General features: G+C 42.3%; 1 protein-coding gene across 2 annotated transcripts in view; it reads right to left on the bottom strand.

The window, feature by feature from the left end:
- Positions 1-1,192: 1,192 nt before the first annotated feature.
- Positions 1,193-18,304, bottom strand: part of nlgn1 (neuroligin 1) — a gene marked incomplete at both ends in the record, with an annotated part of 265,253 nt that continues 248,141 nt past the window's right edge. The window contains 7 exons of one of the 2 annotated variants that reach the window (XM_079221171.1): positions 1,193-1,789; positions 2,951-3,028; positions 4,966-5,122; positions 7,384-7,544; positions 8,669-9,030; positions 9,127-9,393; positions 12,267-12,479. In XM_079221171.1, the coding sequence (XP_079077297.1) occupies positions 1,193-1,789; positions 2,951-3,028; positions 4,966-5,122; positions 7,384-7,544; positions 8,669-9,030; positions 9,127-9,393; positions 12,267-12,479 (1,835 nt within the window). The remainder of the gene's footprint in view (positions 1,790-2,950; positions 3,029-4,965; positions 5,123-7,383; positions 7,545-8,668; positions 9,031-9,126; positions 9,394-12,266; positions 12,480-18,304) is intronic. The other variant, XM_079221172.1, reaches the window with a different exon arrangement.

Raw genomic sequence — 18,304 nt, 5'->3', positions numbered from 1 at the left:
ACCTGGAACTGTATTTCCCGTGGTCCTGCGAGGGTGTGTGTTTTCCTGTAATCCAATCAGGAAATCCATTTGAAATTGCTCCAATGCAAGGGAGAGGGAGAAAATTATTCTTAATAATGACATAATCAGCAGGGCAGCCATCAAGCAGATAAATTGTCATGCGCATCGTGCTAAAATATCCAATTATCCTTTGTCCCCCAGCTCTTTGTGTTGAAGTTGGAACTGCCAGAAAGCCAGAAGGTGGATCCCCGATTCCCACTGGTTCAGTCCTGCTGGCAGGTTTGCAGTATAGACCCCCCACCCCCCCATCCCCTCCACCCACACCATAAGAGAAGAGGGCTTAAACAGCCTGGTGCTTAGTGTACAGATCTAGATATGTAAATAGGTTCTATACAATAAAATTGTTCCCGATCCTCAAAAATAAATGGATGAAAAGTATCTGTGACGTTTTTTTCTCCTTAAAATGGTTCCATTGTGCATACAGGGTTTCTTTTTTTTCCTTGAAGTTTCCAGTCCTTCCTTCGTTCTATTCAACAATTGTTTTTGCTTTATCTTACATAGCCTCCATTTATGAAGTTAACACATGCCTAAATTGGTTTGCACCGCATCTACTCTGTGCCACACAAACAGAGTAATCTGCTGCACGATGCCAAAGGAAAACAATATGTTTTCTTTCTTTTACAAAGTGCTCCCCTCTTCTTACCTCCGAGGCGTGTCTGATGCTCTGTTCTGCTTCCAGATAATACTGTCAGGCAGTCATTTGTCAAAAGCCTCGAAGGCCATATCTGTCGCTAGAAAGAAAAAGTAGTTTACTGTACCTTGTTTTGCTGCAATATCAGAACGAAAAAAAACAAAAAAAAACATCCTCCTTTGTTTTAGCTTGTGAGGTTGTTTTTCTCCTTATTTGTACTTTTTTATTCTTGTCTTTCATTTTTCTACAAAAACATAATTCTTCTTTTTTTCCCCCCCTCTGGTCCAAACCCTTGAAATCCTGTGACTATATTCCCTCAGGTATTAACAGGGTGTACAATCCCAGTGTAATTCCATAGGTATCTGGCAACTCCAGGCTGGCGTTTCAGCTCCTGACATATCTGTGGTTGTCAGCATATTGGCCTTAAGTTTCTGCTGCCGCAGCGGCGTTAGCTTTTGCCTCAGCCATCAGAGTCTTGCCTGCGTGGGTGCATCCACAGGGCTATACCCGGGTGGTGGAGTGTGAGTGTGGGTGTGGATGGGGTAGGGTGTTATTCTGCCCGCTGCTGGGAAAGGTGTTGAAAGAGTGGAGCGAGGTGAGTCCCCCCATGGTGCTGGGAATCATGGTTATGGTGTTTGGCGTCATAAGCGGGATGTCGTCCGGTGAGCGCCTCATGGCCAGAGTGTAGTCCGGCGGACAGGCAGTCCTCAGCACCACGTCGTGCGGGTGCAGGGAGTCGCCCACTCCTCTGCAGTCCAGGTCCGAGTGCTGCTTCATCTGCAGGGACATGATCTCCTCCTCCTGAGTGTGAGCCAGGTCGTTGGCGGCGCTCCGCTGGGGACTGCAGCGCCTGTGGACGTCATGCCGGCGCTTGTCCTTCTTGTAGTAAAGGGCGGCGAAGGCCAGAATGTTGAGGAAGAGCAGGGAAGCTCCTACAGCGATGGTCACCGACAGCTCAGTGGAGTAGTCGCGCTGGTCCACCAGATGTGGCTGGATGTGGCTGTCCTGGGTCTCGGTGGGGAACGGAGTTGGGTTAGGGCGTTTGGTCCCCGGAACCTTGGTTTTCGGGGTGCGGTTGGTAGCCTCAGGTGGAGGGATCTGAAGATGGGAAGATTAACAGTAAGGATTGATTTGCAAAGTCAACACAATCTGAAGTTTTGAAGCAAATTTTTTTTTTAAATTAAGGATCTGTACTCTGGTTAGTACAGAACTTTAGCCAGAAGGCTGTTAGCTTAGCTTAGCAGAACAAATAGATGCAGCTAGCCTCACTCTGTCCAAACGTATAAAGTAACTTCCTATAAAACCACAACTTATCATTTTGTTTTGTTTTGTTTGTGTAATGACCTTTTGAACTTAGAAGATGTTATGCTGTTTTCTTAAGCTCCAAGACTTAAATAAAACGTAATCCCCTTCTTGGTCTAGGTCCATACTTACTACCCACACATGAGAATGCTCTCTTTATCCAACTCAGCAAAGATGTTTTTTTCACAAAATGTTGATTCTTTTCCTTTAGGCATTTAAGCAAATGACCTTTGCTGTCATTCCTCTGGTGAGATACAATACGACCCATTTGATATGCAGATCAAATTAACCCGTTAGCGCGAGGCGACGTACTTCCTGGACAGGTTGCTAATCCATGCAGGTATGAACAAAACAAGCAAACTCTGCACACAAAGTACCCAGCCAACAAAACATGTAGCAATAGATTTAGCAGCCCAAAACTCAACTTAAAAATACATTTAGAAGAAAGAAAGTATCCTTTATTAATCCCCTTGGGGAATTTCTTCTCTGCATTTGACCCATCCCTGGATAGGGTGCAGTGGGCAGTGTCTTGCTCAGGGACACTTCGACATGTGAGCTATGGGGGGACTGGGGATCGAGCCGGCTACCTTGTGGTTGCGGGACGACCACTCATCCTGCCTGAGCTACACCGCCCTCAGATTTGTATTAATTGGTAACACCTGTTTTGCTGTTTAGGGATCAGAACTGATAGTCAAGCTGAGTTTTGGCTCATGGTGTGAACAGATGTGAATGTCCTTCTCATCACACTGATCCTACAGACCTGTCTGACTTAAAAGAAGAAGATGTTCATCTCGCACTTTAATCTGTATCATGCCCAGTACTCTCACAAGGCTTGGGTCAACAACAATGTGAACCTTGCATATTAATATTGCTTTTTTAAGTTGCTGGGGTGAAAGGGAATGACTCAGACTCTTAACTTTAAGAAGCAGGATAAAATATAGATGGTTTAGTACCAACCTTGGTGGTGGTGGGGATGAGCTGGGTGACCTCGTTGAGGCTGTGCAGATGGGGGACCAGCTCCAACCACAAGTTGACCTGAGGGAAGGGGAGAAAATGGAAAAAAAGGGAAATAATTTACTGTCTTCCAACATATTTTCTATTTCGAAGTCAGATAGTCAAAGTCATCCTGATAGATTTTGAAACCATATTTGACTTTGTGACTGAAGGTAAAGAGGATGCTGTGAAGACCAAGGTGTTTTTGCTCTATGGCTCATTTACAGTATATCATACTATCATATGATAGTATGACATATTAACTGTGTAAGTTTGCATCTGGCTTTCTTTTTTTCATTTTTGAAGCCTTATGCCGTGTTCACACCAAAACAGTTGCGAATTTTCGCAACGGCACTTCGCCTATATCGCGCCGCAGGTGAAAAATTCGCACTATGTGGTTAATCCGTTTTTTCGCAACCATCGCAACCATCGCTGGGGAAAGGGGGCGGGGCTTATCTCTGTGTCTTGAAAACATTTACTATTTCCTTCATCCACCAGGTAAATAACCACTAGTTCTGCTTTATACTTGTTGAGGAAGTCGACTCAACTCAAGTTTTGAGGCATTACAATATAACGAGGATGCAGTTAATGTGACAATGTGGCTCTTAATACCTCAAATTAATCTTAATGATTCTGAAAAGGAAGTAAAACAAATGAATTAAAACCGACATCTTTTTTTCAGATCAACAAAAGTGGAAGGCATTCTCAAATAGAGTTTTGCACAGGTTGAGATGTACATGTGTAATATCTGGCAAACAACACAATATGGAAGCTATAACCTTTGTTTTTTTTGTTTTTTTTGTCTCGTTCCATAAGTATAATGGAAAGTAAAGTGACTAATGGTTTACAGTAGATACTGATCAGTGTTATGTGATCTGATTAGTTGAGGTCAGTAGTTGGGTTGTTGATATGTTTGAATCTGTCCTCTTCATTTTTCCTGCTCCAGAGCAGGTTAGCTGTGTAGCATTGATTAACATCGTCATCTATCATTATTAAAAGATAGTCAGCAATGAGATAGCACAACATCGTATAATAACCCACGCAGTTGTCTATCCACTTCAAAGGTTATGATCTGATTAAATGGTTATCAGCCTCAAATGTATGGGTTAGAAGGGGCCTGCTTCACTGATAATATAAATCATTGTATTCTGTAGTTATTCTTCATTTCATTATTCTTATGTCTATTAGAGTTCAGGTTGTGCGAGGTCAGTTTAACAGATATTGTCTGTGAGAACTTTCTGTGAGAAACGTTCCTCAAGGCTTTGCACTACAACACTCACACCTGTTATCAGTATGTTGACATTATGGAAGCAGACTGGTCGTTGCACATTCCAGCCTTGTGAGAAAAGATGAGGACACGATTCTCCTCCTCTCAGACAAGTTAGAGCCAATTAAATGTTAGATGTTCATGACGGAAAACCGTGTATTAAAGAGCCGACCTTCCGGCTGTTTGGAGTGTTTTTGACGTCTCCCTGCGTGTTGACTGGACGACTCCTGCTGTCAAGACTGCAGCGCTTGTTACTTTGGTTGTGATCAAGGAAAATGAATTCGGAGACGAGAGAAGTTGTTTGGCTAAGTTCTTCTGGAGGCTACACCAGGCATCCAATAATTTGTACGCGCTAACATTCACCTACCTGCATCTATTCACATGGTTGATCACCAATAAGAATACAGGAAGGAGACGCAGACCTTAAGGCTGTAGTAATTATAACAGTAGCAAAGGAGGAAGTCAGGTGACGTACTGTGAAGAGCAACAACGTCTGTGTAGGGAGGAAGTCTGGCTGAATGCATGTAATAACACGTTCGTAACTTGAATCAACCTCCGTATGTACAGTAAGTAACAATGATATTTAAAACACAAACTTCTCCATAACTTAACAGTGTCATTGAAACCAAACTACTTGGTTAACTGTAACTAGCATTCGAATGGTAATGATAACAAAAGACAACGTTAAGCATTTAGTAATATCTCCCAGTACCTTGTTGGCACGATAGTGCTCTTTGACCCGGGGCTTCAGGCCAATGTGTAGGTAAAGCTGGTCTTTCTGGTTGTAGCGTGTCCATGCCACCTCTTCAAAGCGATTGGGCTTGGTGTGGATGAACTTGGTGTCCTGGGGGACAGGCTGGTTTGGATCCCTGACAAAAAGAGTAAAGGAGGACAGAGTTTCACAGATGATGGTTTTATAGCAGAACAATGCATTCATGTATTTTAAACAATGCATTTTAAACAATGCACTACACATGGTCCCTCCCATGAAGGATGCAATCCTCTCACCAATCAGTTCCAGCTATTTTAGCATGTACCCGTCAACTTGAGGCACAGGTAGAACTAAAGATAAACTAAAGGTGGAGGTGAATATTAAAATGTTAATTCTGTCCCAAGTGTAGCTTCTCCCTTAGGCTAATCAGTGTAATTATGAAAATACTGGAATGTAGTGCTGAGATGGATCCCCCTAGGTTTCATATTAATCAACAGTTTTTGAGATATCATACCTGATAAAATGAAAAAAGGTCAAAACTGATATTTTTGTTCATAGTTGATTAGTTTTCTTAAGATTCTGATTTGATGAAAAGGTCTTAGTTAAGATAGCTAATGACCTCAGAAGTTTCCCACATTTTAAGTTTTATTCAAATGCTAAAACAATTAGCATTTCACAGTTTTTACATTGTGGGCATCTTGAGAGTGAAGCTATTTATATTTAATTTATACATGAAAAGAAGCTTCCAGCCAAGGAGTAATTCGGGGTAAAGATGCAGTTCAACCATGCTGATAATTTCCATAAAACATAGGCTTCAGTGGTTGCTATAAACCAAACTGAGAAGTAGCTACCGTTCTAATCCTATACTCAATCTACTTTGGGTAAATAAAGCCATAACAGCACACAAATGAACTGCACTGTAAATGCAGGTCTGTAACCCGATATGAACCCTTATATTCAGTATACTGAGGAGCTTACAGAGCACATTCCACAGGGGATCCTGTGCTAAAAAGACCCCCTTACACTTAATCTGGGCTGAACGGAGCCATCCATGTGAGCTATGGAGGCCCATTCAGACCCACTGAGAGCCCATTGTCTGAGAGCGGCATATGGAGCCAGCCAGACCTCATCAGGAACACGCTTAACCATTCAAATTGGCAGCATAAATCTCTCAGGTACCGGGCATCCCACGTCAATTTGGGGTTATATATGTAGATCATTAGGCCTTTCTCTTCCCCTCAAGCTACTGGGCAGTGCGCAGAAAAAGCCAATGTCCCCACATTACGCTCTCCAAAAACAATTACCGCCATGACTACATGCTCTAAGGCAGCGCGAGACAGAAGGGGGGGCCGGAGATTTTAATTTTGTCCCATCGAGAATGTCACTCCTCAGGCCACTGACATTAATTAAGAATGTATTTGAAGATATGTAGAGGCTATCTGCATAGAATACCAATTACACTGTGCAGTCCATAAAACACAATAGCACAATTCACTACTCCTGTGCATCAAGTGTAGGTTAATATTGAGGAAACACAATCACAACGAAATTATTAATTAGTTCATGGTCTTGTATTGGTGAGCTATTGCAGAACAACTGGCAACCAAAACAGTTGCAATAACCCTGTGGCAGACAGTTATACAACTATGTTATGCATATGAACGTGTGCTTGTAGCTCAGCTTGCTGGACTGGACGGATGATTTGGATCTTGTTTCAGTCAATAGGCTTTCACTGTGCTAGAGCTCAGCAGCAGGTCCGTCATCAGACTGGCCTCATAATGAAACCATGGCTTTCTTATTTCAACTGCAGTAGTGACAGAAGACGCTGTGTCAGTCCTGATTATTTTTAAATTCAGACTTTGATCGTTTTAAATACGGCTTTGCTCTGTGACATGATCTCTATTTTCATTCTCTGCTATTATCTCACTGACTGGAGTTTTTGTTATGCACATACATGTGTGTATATAGCTGATTAGAAACCTAGTGGCCCCGATACATTGCCAAGACACCGGCGCTCTGCAGCAGAAATCTACCTGTGGACACCAGAGTCCTGTAATCCCCCCACCCCCCCGATCTAATCCACCACTCTAATTACTTAAACCAACTTTCTCTTATCAATTATCTTGGCCACTTAAACTGGGTTTCTCGTTTATATGACATTTAAGAAGCCTCCTGGAGAAAGTGTAGCCCAGATGAGATGATGAAGGTGCTAATGCAACATTTTCAAACATTAACTAGAACTATGGACAAATGCTGGATATGATGGGGTTTGTCATTCACAGCTAGAGCTGCAGCCACTTCCTCTGAAGTGAACAGGCTTTGACAGAGCTAAGATGCCACTGTCCTGGTCCACGGGGATTACACATAGAAAGTGAGTTGTATCGGCCCTCAGGAGCCACATTTGTCGTGTCTCCGTACCCTGTTTTGGCAAAGTTTGTCCAGTAGGTCATGACCACGGCACTGAGCATCACGTCATTCTTGGAGAAGTTGCAGGGAAACAGCTCTGTTGGGCCAATCATCGGGAGCCCAAACACATATGGGATCTCATCTCCATGTGCTGCGTCTGCCCACGGTGGAACCTATGGAGCAGAAGGGATCACATCAGATCAGTATTATTGCATTTATGTGACAGATGCAGGACACTGAAAGGCATTGCTTTGCACACGGTGAGTATTGTGACCACAGACAGAGACACAGACAGATTAACTTAGCTGGAAAATGTTTTGCCTACAATATCAGGTCTATTATTCATTTTATTACTGAGAGAGACGAGATGGGAAAAGAAACAACACACATAGAGGAGGGTTGCTTTGAGCTGAATTTTAAACAAAAATGGTGAAAAATGTTGCGTGCCTGTTGAATGACGAGTATGCCAAAAGAAAATATGTGCGTTTAATCACCACACTTTTTTTCAGGACTGCTTAATTTGTCATCGTAGCTTTGTATTAGCAAACTGAAGCCCAACTTAGTCATTTACAATGATGTAATGCGATCAGACCTCATTGTGTGCCCTGAGGTGCTGTACCTATTTACTGCCTTCATGTCACCAACAATTTGTGTGATGTGATGCAAAACAATCAGAAGCAGATTTCTACCCAGATCTGACAAAAAGAAGCCTATTCTCTGACTTTGTGTGGATGTGGCTATACGCTGACTGCTTTTCAGTGATGCTATCATTGTATTACCGTTATTATAGAAAATTAAGTTGTGTACAATATTTCTGTTAGTACAAGCTTCCAGGTGTGTTCAAGCTCAGGAACATGCAACTTTCAGAAGTGGTGCAATTGTATACAAAGTAGAAAGATGCAAATAGCATCATAAAAGATGCTGGTTTGCTCCACATGGTGAAGACATGCCAGCATGAAGTGTTCTTTTGTTTACTTCAGAGTCCATTGGTGTGGAGGAACAACTGGATGAACTACATTTCCAGTTCAATCATGAGACCAGTGCCTGAGCAGGAAAACACACATACAGTGTAAACAGGGAAGCATTCCTGCAGTGCTGTACAGAACATGCTCCTTTCTTTAAAGGTGACTGGTGGGGAATCAGAGGGTGGGTGCTCTCCTCTCAATGACGCAGGGAGAAAATGCTGCAATTACCCGTCGTACATGAATCATACTCGTCATAATATATGTAAACTTTCATCATATTATTGACAATCCATGAAGTAGATGTACCATTACCCAGACAGCCGGAGACCTACCTGCTCTGTCTGACAGTGGTGGTAGAAGGCATAGAAGTAAGTTGGCGACCCAAAGCTGGAGTGCAGGTCAGCTGTGGCAATAGCCGGTGCCACCCATTGGTGATCGGTGAAAAGGGCCAGCAGTGTTTTCCGGCGTGTCTCTGGGTTGTGCCGGTCGGCCCAGTCTGTGTACATGAACTTGATGGTCTCTCTGAGGATGTCTTTCCCTTCTGGGTAGCCATACAGGTCATCCACGAAGCTGGACACGGCGTAGTCAAAGTCGTTAGCCTGAACGCCGTTTTCGTTGTCCACAATAAGCTCCACGAATTTAAGGCCCTCGCCCTGGTTAACTCCCAGCATGATATCGTAGTTGAGGAACTCGCCTTGAAAGAGATGGTGCAGAATGGTTGTTAAAAGTACAAATATAAGGTAAGAACATTGCTAGAAATCGCTGTCTCCTAAGAAAAAGGAATTCATACCTTGCTCCATGAGTATCTGAGGGTCATCAGGTATAACATCTCCATCAATAACAGGTCCAAAGGCAATGTGGTAGCGAGCTGGCTGGATGTCTTGATCCACCAGCTCCTTGTAATGTTTCTTCTGAAGGCACCCCACCAGCTCCACAGTGTCCTCCAAGTTGCAGCCCACCTTACGGGCCAGCATCCGGGCGTACTTGGCTGGCTGAAAGCTGACAGCCCAGCTGGACAGAGCGGTGCCGCTCTGCGCGATGGCCCTCTGGAACAGTCCTGGAGAGAAACACAGGAAACAAAGCGACACATTCATTCTGGAATCTTCGTACAACATACAATTTAATGAAACCAGTCTATATGAAGTAAAGGGAAGTATTAGGACTACAAATAACTTCTTTTAGAGACAAGGTGTTAGAAATATTCATTTTACCGTGATAAACTTAATATTAGTTTCTGAAAAGTCTGCTTGGTTTACAAACTGATGATAATCTATATTATTATTATTATTATTATTATTGTTTATTAAACAATGTGAATTACATGATTCGTTAGCCTTAGCTTATGTAGTTGTACTTTAAGAAGATGTTCAGTGAAGAAGCTCATCATGTATCTGTCACTTAACAAAAACATGTCCATTTCTCTACAGAATCTTTTCTGTAGAGAAATGGACACGTGGTAAAACGTGTTAATTAACAGTGCATTGGTGTTATTTCATCGATATTTACTTTTGACAAAGACTGCACAATTCTATATATATATATATATATATATTAAACCCTAAATATTTAAATGCACACAACGTGTAGTTGATCAGACTTTGAAAAGCACACATAAGGATGAGGTAACTTGTAATATGATGATAATCACATAATTTCCCAACCAATTATTGAATATGTGGGTCTGTCAAAAGACTTTTATCATAGTCTATAGATAGATACAAATTGTATTTGTCCGTGTGGGGAAATTGGTCTGCAGCACAATGACAAGGCTTGTCTGTTTCTGAAAAATATCAGGTAATAAAGAAGGTTAAAAAGACCACACATCTCATTTTGAAAAACCAGTTCAGACTGAAATGTGTCCATTCTGTCCTTTTTCTTCTTGATTCAAACTCTGTCAAATAACTGTCAAATACACAGCCAGTACAGTTTACGTGATATAACTTTAATAATACGTTACATGCACAACCAATATTATATGCTAATCTCGTTTTGGCCAAATCCTACAGAACAATAAGGTTGCCTCCCATAATTTTGCAGACGATACGCAAATCTACTTATCCCTCATACCAGGGGACATTGCACCTGTTGCATCTCTATGTCACTGCATCAAACAAATAAATGGCTGGATGGAATTTAATATCACCTAAATTAAATTGAGAAAGTCAGAGGAATAATGTTCAGACACCTTCAGGGCCTTTATTTCCAGGAGATTGGATTACTACAATGGTCTGTTCACGGCTTTGAAAAAAGCTCTTCAGCAACTCAACCAATGACGACATTTGAGCAGATCTAAAGTCCTCACACAAGCATCTGACTGGCTGCAGCATACATGGGACAGGGGTCAGGGGTCAGGGGTGGCAAAGAAGAAGATAAGGAGAGCTTTGAATACAGTCACAGTAAAGGTAAGCCCATGCATACACTGCAGGAGGCTATGTGGTCTATTTTTACTTCTATTGAAGGAGTATGAATTTTGGAATTGCGATGGCAAATTAAAAGCATTAAAAGCACAAGGAGGGAGTGTTAATTAAATAATTCCAGCGACAGAAAGCTTTACTCCAACACCAACAACTACGGTTACACGTCTTCAGAAGCAAACTGATTACACTGGTTAACTCTTAACAGGGTGCAGAGGAAATGCACTCTTTCTCTGAGCCGCTATAAATTGGTGGAATCGAATATGTACCTTACCTATATGTATGTGTAAATGATGATATGAAATATGAAAAACAAACAGTAGTCAATGTGCAAGCTGCCAGTTGAATGGTGATTTAAACTACTCTGTTGGGTTCATATATTTGTAAATCCGACTCTTTGCTATATCACTGTGTAATGGATTACAACATATATGTTTAGCTTAGCTTTTAAATAGCCCTCATTTGAACTGGATGGTGAGGCTTGACCCTATATTTTCTATACCTTGCCTGTACTTTTTAATTGTTTACGTTTGATCTTTCTCTGTATTATTCTGTAAAGCACTTTGAATCAACCCACATATGAGATGTGCCTCATCCTCCCTCCAAAGCCACGCCCCCAACATTATCAATATGAACGTAAACAACCAACATGGCTATTGTTGTACTCACATGTCAAGCTATATTGTAGAGAAGACTTCCCCTGTTTTTGTCACAACATTTTATTGATTGCTGTCAGGATGTAATGAGGGTTTCAACCAATGAATCAACAAAGTTGCTGAAGAAGATCACAAATCCTACTTTTACATGCAGGGAAAACAGTAAGAGAATAAAACTAATCACTCAAGACACACGATCATACATTAAGAACCTAAAACCCGCCGAAGGGATGGAAAGTTGTTCAAATCATTTTTAAACAATCACCACAACTGCACCATTTGTCATGGACAGACGAGGGTCCTTGAACACATCATGTGTGACAAACGCTTCTAGAAAAAGCAACAGACACTAAGCTTAAAATGGTGATATCTTAATGAAAATCATAGCACTCCTTAGCGCAAGCAGGAAGCCGTGATGGATCCAGTTAAGACCAATAGTCAGGTGACAAGAATTCTGTGGAACTTGAACTGAACTGCAGGCTGTTGAACACAGAGCAGAGAGGAGAGGAGCACCCTTTTTTGCCAATTGTTGTAAAAATATTTTTTTTAAAGAAATTCAACTTGAGTTTTGTTCTTTTTTCATGACTGTAACGGTTATCCTGCACAACAGACATTGTTTTAGAATCAAGACCACAGAGAGAGAAATGTGGCAGAAGTAAAAAACAGCCTGAAACTGCTTTGGGTTCAGAGGCTGAACACATTAACACATAGCCAAACACATTAATATTATAAACAGTAAAATGTGTTGGGTTTCCTCTGCACCACATTAACACAGCCACACACTACTGAGGTGCACATACAGCCCTGCATGCAAAGTGAAATGTTCATGCCGCTCCCATGTGAACTCCTCGGCGTTTTACCTTTGGTGGAGTTGCTCCAGCGGTTGCCCTCGGAGTAGTGGGACAGCGTGAGCAGGTTGACACAGGACGCCCCAGCGCCGGAGCCAAACACAGTGATACGTAACGGGTCGCCGCCGAAGGCAGCGATGTTCTCACTGATCCAACGCAGAGCCTGGATCAGGTCCAGCAAGCCGTAATTCCCTTTGGCGGCCTGGTCCCCTGTACTCAGGAATCCTGCAAGAGAAGACAAAGAACAGAGGAGCTGTTAGCCGTATGCTTCTTTTCATTGCTATTGGTGTCTCAAGCAGAGGGTTCAGTAGCAATAAAGATGAATGCACCATACTAACAACTGACATACATGTATAAACAACATTTAATGGCAATATCACGTATGTCATTAAGTTTTTCGATAGGAGAGGGCACTGGTTTGCCATCGCTGAAGGAAGAGAGGCTGTAATGGTGCTACCCACTTCTCCAATGAACTAATGGTGGCGATGAGATTCCTGTAAGAAGCCCGCCACACATTGACATAGAAGTTTACAGCCAACACATTATTCATTTGTGAAATCAACATACAAATAAGGTACAAAAGAAGAGTTTTTACAAGTAAACTCTACTCTTTAATAAATAAAACGATAGGTGTTTATAATGTATTGGTCGCGAAAAAGACAAGAGATGAAGAGCGACAAGAAGACAGGACAGAGGAGGGAGTTGATGAGTCGTCATTACATGTGTCTCTATAGATAGATATATATATATATATATAGATAGATAGATAGATAGATAGATAGATAGATAGATAGCTGAGAGGGAAGAAGACAGGTCAGGCCCCCTCAGCGTCTGATACCAGTATCTGTATTGCTTTCAACTAACTCCAATGTAAGTCCGTCTATTGACGACGTGTGTCATTAGTAGACGGTCAGAGCAGCTGATGGAGTATAAAGATGTCAAATGTTTGCTTCCAGAGCAGGAAAGTAAAGCTTAAAACAAAATAAGCCTTCATCCAGAGGAACATGGAGCGTCACAGGTTGAAACGTAGGGCCAGTTGGGAATGAGATCCAAATCAAAAGTTAAAGTGTGAAATAATTTGAGGCACATTTATTTTTCTCACTTGCGGAAAAAAAAAAAACTTCATAGTTTACAGTGAATTATCCATTATAAAATGCAAAACATGAAGACCACCAGGGACACACATATTTAACTAAATATATTTTTCACTTCAATCTACTTTTGAAGGATTCAAGCATAACTGCCAGTGGATAACGAGGCACATTTCTCCTTTGTACAAGGAAAACCAACAAGCCTGGCTGTTTGATAATTTAATGCAATAAAACAAGAGTTATTGCCCCGTAGAGCCACTTAAAGTATGGCTACGCTAAATATAACACAGACAGGCTCACTTTGGAGAACGACGCATCTGAATCTATGATCCAGCCTCCAGTAGGACGATGACATACAGGCATGTGTTGTTTGTTCAGAGCAAAACGGATTTGTTCTCTCGAAGCAAAGACATTTAGAATTGTATAGATTGTAGAGATCCGAGTGTCTGCTGATGATCGCAGTGGTTTACTGCACTAGATGGAGTTTATCACACACTTTGGGCTGCATTCACAAACAACCCGACTCAGAGAAGACCGGAGCCGGCGCGAAGGAGGCCGACTCTCGGGCTCCCGGTGCGGCCGGCGCCCGGCCCGGGCCGGCCGGCTGTCACTGGCCGGCTGTCACTGGCCGGCTGTCACTGGCCGGCTGTCACTGGCCGGCTGTCACTGGCCAAACGTCAAACGTATCAAACGTAATTGGGAATGCGTATTAGTTCTGGAGGAACGTAATTTTTAGGAGACAGGGTTGGGATAGAACTCTTCCCACAAGGCTTTACTGTATTTCAGCAATTTAAACGAAGTTAATAAACGTTGTGTTTCCAGAGATCCTTTAGGAAACGTCACTTGACTTATTTTCCTCTTTACTTGTCCGATAATGGGCGCCTTGGGACTATAAAGGTTAAGTACAAGATGGCCACAGAAGGGCTGACAGGATGTGTGAAAATGGATGCTCCCTGGAGAAGAGAACGCATTACATGTCATTCTATATGCAAGTTCTTCCCCTCCATCCCAGCATCAGTCTTACCCCACCCCCACCTCCATTGACTCCTCCCTCTGTTCCCCCTGTCCAGTGAAACCTCTCAGGTACTCCTGCTCAATGCGGTTGCATAAAGATCCAGTGTCAGCATATCTGCATGTTCTAACGAGACAAGGCACCTCAAGTGTACCCACAGGAGAGCTCTGCTCTTTTAGAGCAATTCCATGTCCACCACTGCCACCATCACCACCCCACTCTCCCTCTGATTTCCATGTTAAAAGCTCCATTACCTGCTACAGGCGTCCGGGGAGTCCCCCATACCCAGCCACCAAGCTCACCCGTGAACCTTCCCCCTCACATATTTCCTCACCCGTCCGCTTTCATGTTCTTACTCTTACGGTCGTCCCACTCCGTGGCTAAGTGGAGAGCTCAGGAGCCAGTGTCAGTCAACACTACAGCTCATTTCCACAGGGATGCATTCAGAACACATGTATAGAGACACCTGGAGTCGTGCTTCAGAGGGAGGACATGCTCCTGCAATAGGCTGCAGAGAGGAATGATGTCACCACTGCTCTGTGAAGAAACCTGTTTGGTGAGCCATCCCATTCTATACTGACTTCATAGAAATAGAATATCATATCTTATTCATATACATTCATATCACACACTGATATCGATGTCTTTGTCTTTACACGTAATAGCAAATGCAATTGTGATTATAGTAACCATAATGCCTATATTATGTTCATAATGCTCATAACTGTTGTACAGAGTCCTTTGAATGGTACGTAAAGGTTGTTTTCGAGTGTATTCTAATATGAACGCCCACTCAGACACCCACCCACTTTGCCCAAAAAGCAGTGACATGGGCTAATCAATAGGGTCACGACAAGGTGAACGTTAGCACTGAGTCATCATTAGCTGTGCTACGTTTGGAAATAAGTGAAAACTAAGGTTTTGGGGTAATAGATGTACGGCTGAGTTCATGCAATGTGCTGTAACTCTGTTACGTTATTCATTGTGGTCACATGACATCTATTGCTTCTGTCCATCCGGGGAGAGGGATCCTCCTCTGTTGCTCTCCTGAAGGGTTATTTCTCTTTTCCCCGTGAAAGGGTTTTTTCAATTTTTTGGGGAGTTTTTCCTGATCTGATGTGAGGTCCCGGGACAGGGATGCTAAGTGTACAGACTGTAAAGCCCTCTGAGGCAAATTTTTAGTTTGTCATGTTGGGCTATACAAAATGAACTGAATTTTGAGTCAAAATGAGACTTTGTGTGAATGGTGTCTGGTTGCTTTCTGTCAGCTCATCAGAAAGGACTGTCTGATATTTAGATATGTCTTATATTTAGAATATGTTCACTGTTACCTTGCTGTCAGACAGCCCTTTCTGAAGCAGTAATAAAGCTGTCTTTGATGCCACAAGACTCCATTGAGAACAGCAGCAATGTTACCCTGCAGTCAGTTAGTTAGCGGTAATATACGTATGTCTGCTTCTCCAAACTGAGAGTGAGCCGACCACCATCATAAGTGTCTGTATGCAATACCGTGGCTATGGATAAGGATGCAGAAACCTACGTTAGCTCACAGGAAATAGCAGAAACCTACGTTAGCTCACAGGAAATAGCAGAAACCTACGTTAGCTCACAGGAAATAGCAGAAATCTACGATAGCTCACAGGAAATAGCATTTTGACACCAAAACACATGTATTTAAATCTAAATATTTAAATTGTGTTTGAAATACATGAGAAACAGTACTGGGAAGCTATAGAATGAAATCAAAACGTTCAATAAACTAAAGATCAAAAGACCTGTCCTTTTAATGTTAGGAATATAAAGATCTTAAACTTTGTATATACAAATAAAAGAGAATAATTTGATTTATCTCGTAAAAAGGATGTCAGATCTATACACACACACACACACACACACACACACACACACACACACACACACACACACGTGCAGAAGCAAATGTATTCCGTCCTGATTTCATCAGTTCACAGTTCAGCAGCGCGCTCTACAAAAGCACTTCATACAGTTTATGTAGACTCCCTCACAAACAAATATAGTACATTTGCATCCACCCACCCACCCACCCGCCACACACACACACACGCACACACACACACACACACACACATCTCACTGACAGCCGCTGACGGGCACGTCCCTCGCCCGACTGTTTAATTGAGTTCATTCCTCTTTCTATTCCCCTTCCACTGGCTTATTTATTTATTTTTGTGCTTCTTGATCAAAGCCTAATCGTGTGGAAGCAACAGCAGTCATCTTCAAGAACGGCTTTAATTGATTCAATTTAGCTGCAGTGCAGGGATGGGCTGGCAATCACAAAGAGCGAGGCAGGGGGAATGATTAGTTCGCCAAACAGTGGAGGGGCAGCAGGGCACACACACACACACACACACACACACACATACACACACACACACACACACACACACACACACACACACACACACACACACATTGCATGTTTAATTGGGCATTTCTTAAGACCTACAGTCCAATAACTTGTCACCTCACTCAGGTTAACCCTTATTCTAAACTCAGTCTCATCTTAATTCTGATCTCAACACTAAAACTACTCAACCAAGAAATGAATGAGACACTGTACCAACAAAATGCCCACGGTTTGGAGGCTTTGCTTCATCTTTCAAATCCTTGCAAGGACATTTAGTCCTCAAGGAAACACGTGGATGGACATACACACACACACACACACACACACGCACACACACACACGCTGAAACGAGCGCGAAGCCGCAGTTCTCTTCTGTCACTTAGTTCCCGGCAGTGCTCTGCTCTGTTAGCCTTGGTAATGCAGCAGTACAGAAGAGATGATTTACACATTTGCTGACACTTGGCTCTTACAGTAACAGTGAGTAGACGTGGTAGTAAAGCTGCCCTGAATGATAAGATACGGCCCACATGGAGTCGCCCAGCTCCTGCTGACACTCCCTCCAACATCCCTCTCATGGGAAGCACTCTACACCTGAACCGCTCATGCGCCCAGGTGTAATCTGTTTTGGGCTCCATAATGAAGAACACCTCATAACGGTACACAGCACCCCTTTGTATTATAGTAAGGTTCCCACGCAGGCATCCAAGAGAACATGCAGAGACAAAAGGAGTTGATAGAAGCACAGAGAGAGCGGCTGATTCATAAACACAACACGTGTCAGGAAGAAGTGACTCTCTCCTTTAGTCCTGCTCCTCCTCACTACCAAGGGAGAATAAATACATTGACCACTGAGGCTTTTGTTCACATCAACATCACAATATGTTATTGTAGAAGAAAGATTTCTGGACTGTACATTTGTCTCATAGATCATCCACGTTCTGTTCAGATTGTTGAGAGGAAGATTTTGTGATTTTAAAACAGTGGCAACCAATACAGATTTGTATTGTTAGTTACATTTCCTCAGCTCCTACTCTGAATAATGCATGATATTGGTCTCTTTAATACACTACAGTATTAGGACCAAAGTCAAAATGTCGTTCAGTATTTATAGGCGGAATGTTGAGCATGAATATGAAATGCTACTTTGAGTATAAGGTCAATATAATATTCGTGGAAGTGGACATGTTGAGAATAAAGTTGAAATATTGAGAATAAGGTCAAAATGTTGAGTTGAAATGTTGAGAAGTTGAAGTTCCATTTCCAGAATAAAGACAAACTACTAGGGGAGATAAACATCGAACTTTAGAGCATAAATAAACTTTATTGTTGAAATGCGAGATGTAAAATGCTTGAACCTAATTCTCTTCCATAGTATGAAGAGCAAAGAGAAGAAAACAACACAATGCATTACATAGCTCACTGTCTCCAGCTGTTGAGCCCTTGTTATAGTTTATTCTGGAGAGATGCATCTTCTCAACATGCCATTACTTTATGCAGCAGGGTTTTTTGACCATTTTGAGGCACTGACTGATGAGACAACAAATGAACATGAAAATAAAAA

The sequence above is a fragment of the Taurulus bubalis genome, assembly GCF_910589615.1.
Source record: "Taurulus bubalis genome assembly, chromosome: 7".
Classification (NCBI taxonomy): domain Eukaryota; kingdom Metazoa; phylum Chordata; class Actinopteri; order Perciformes; family Cottidae; genus Taurulus; species Taurulus bubalis.
This window is presented reverse-complemented; position numbering and strand designations above follow the sequence as displayed.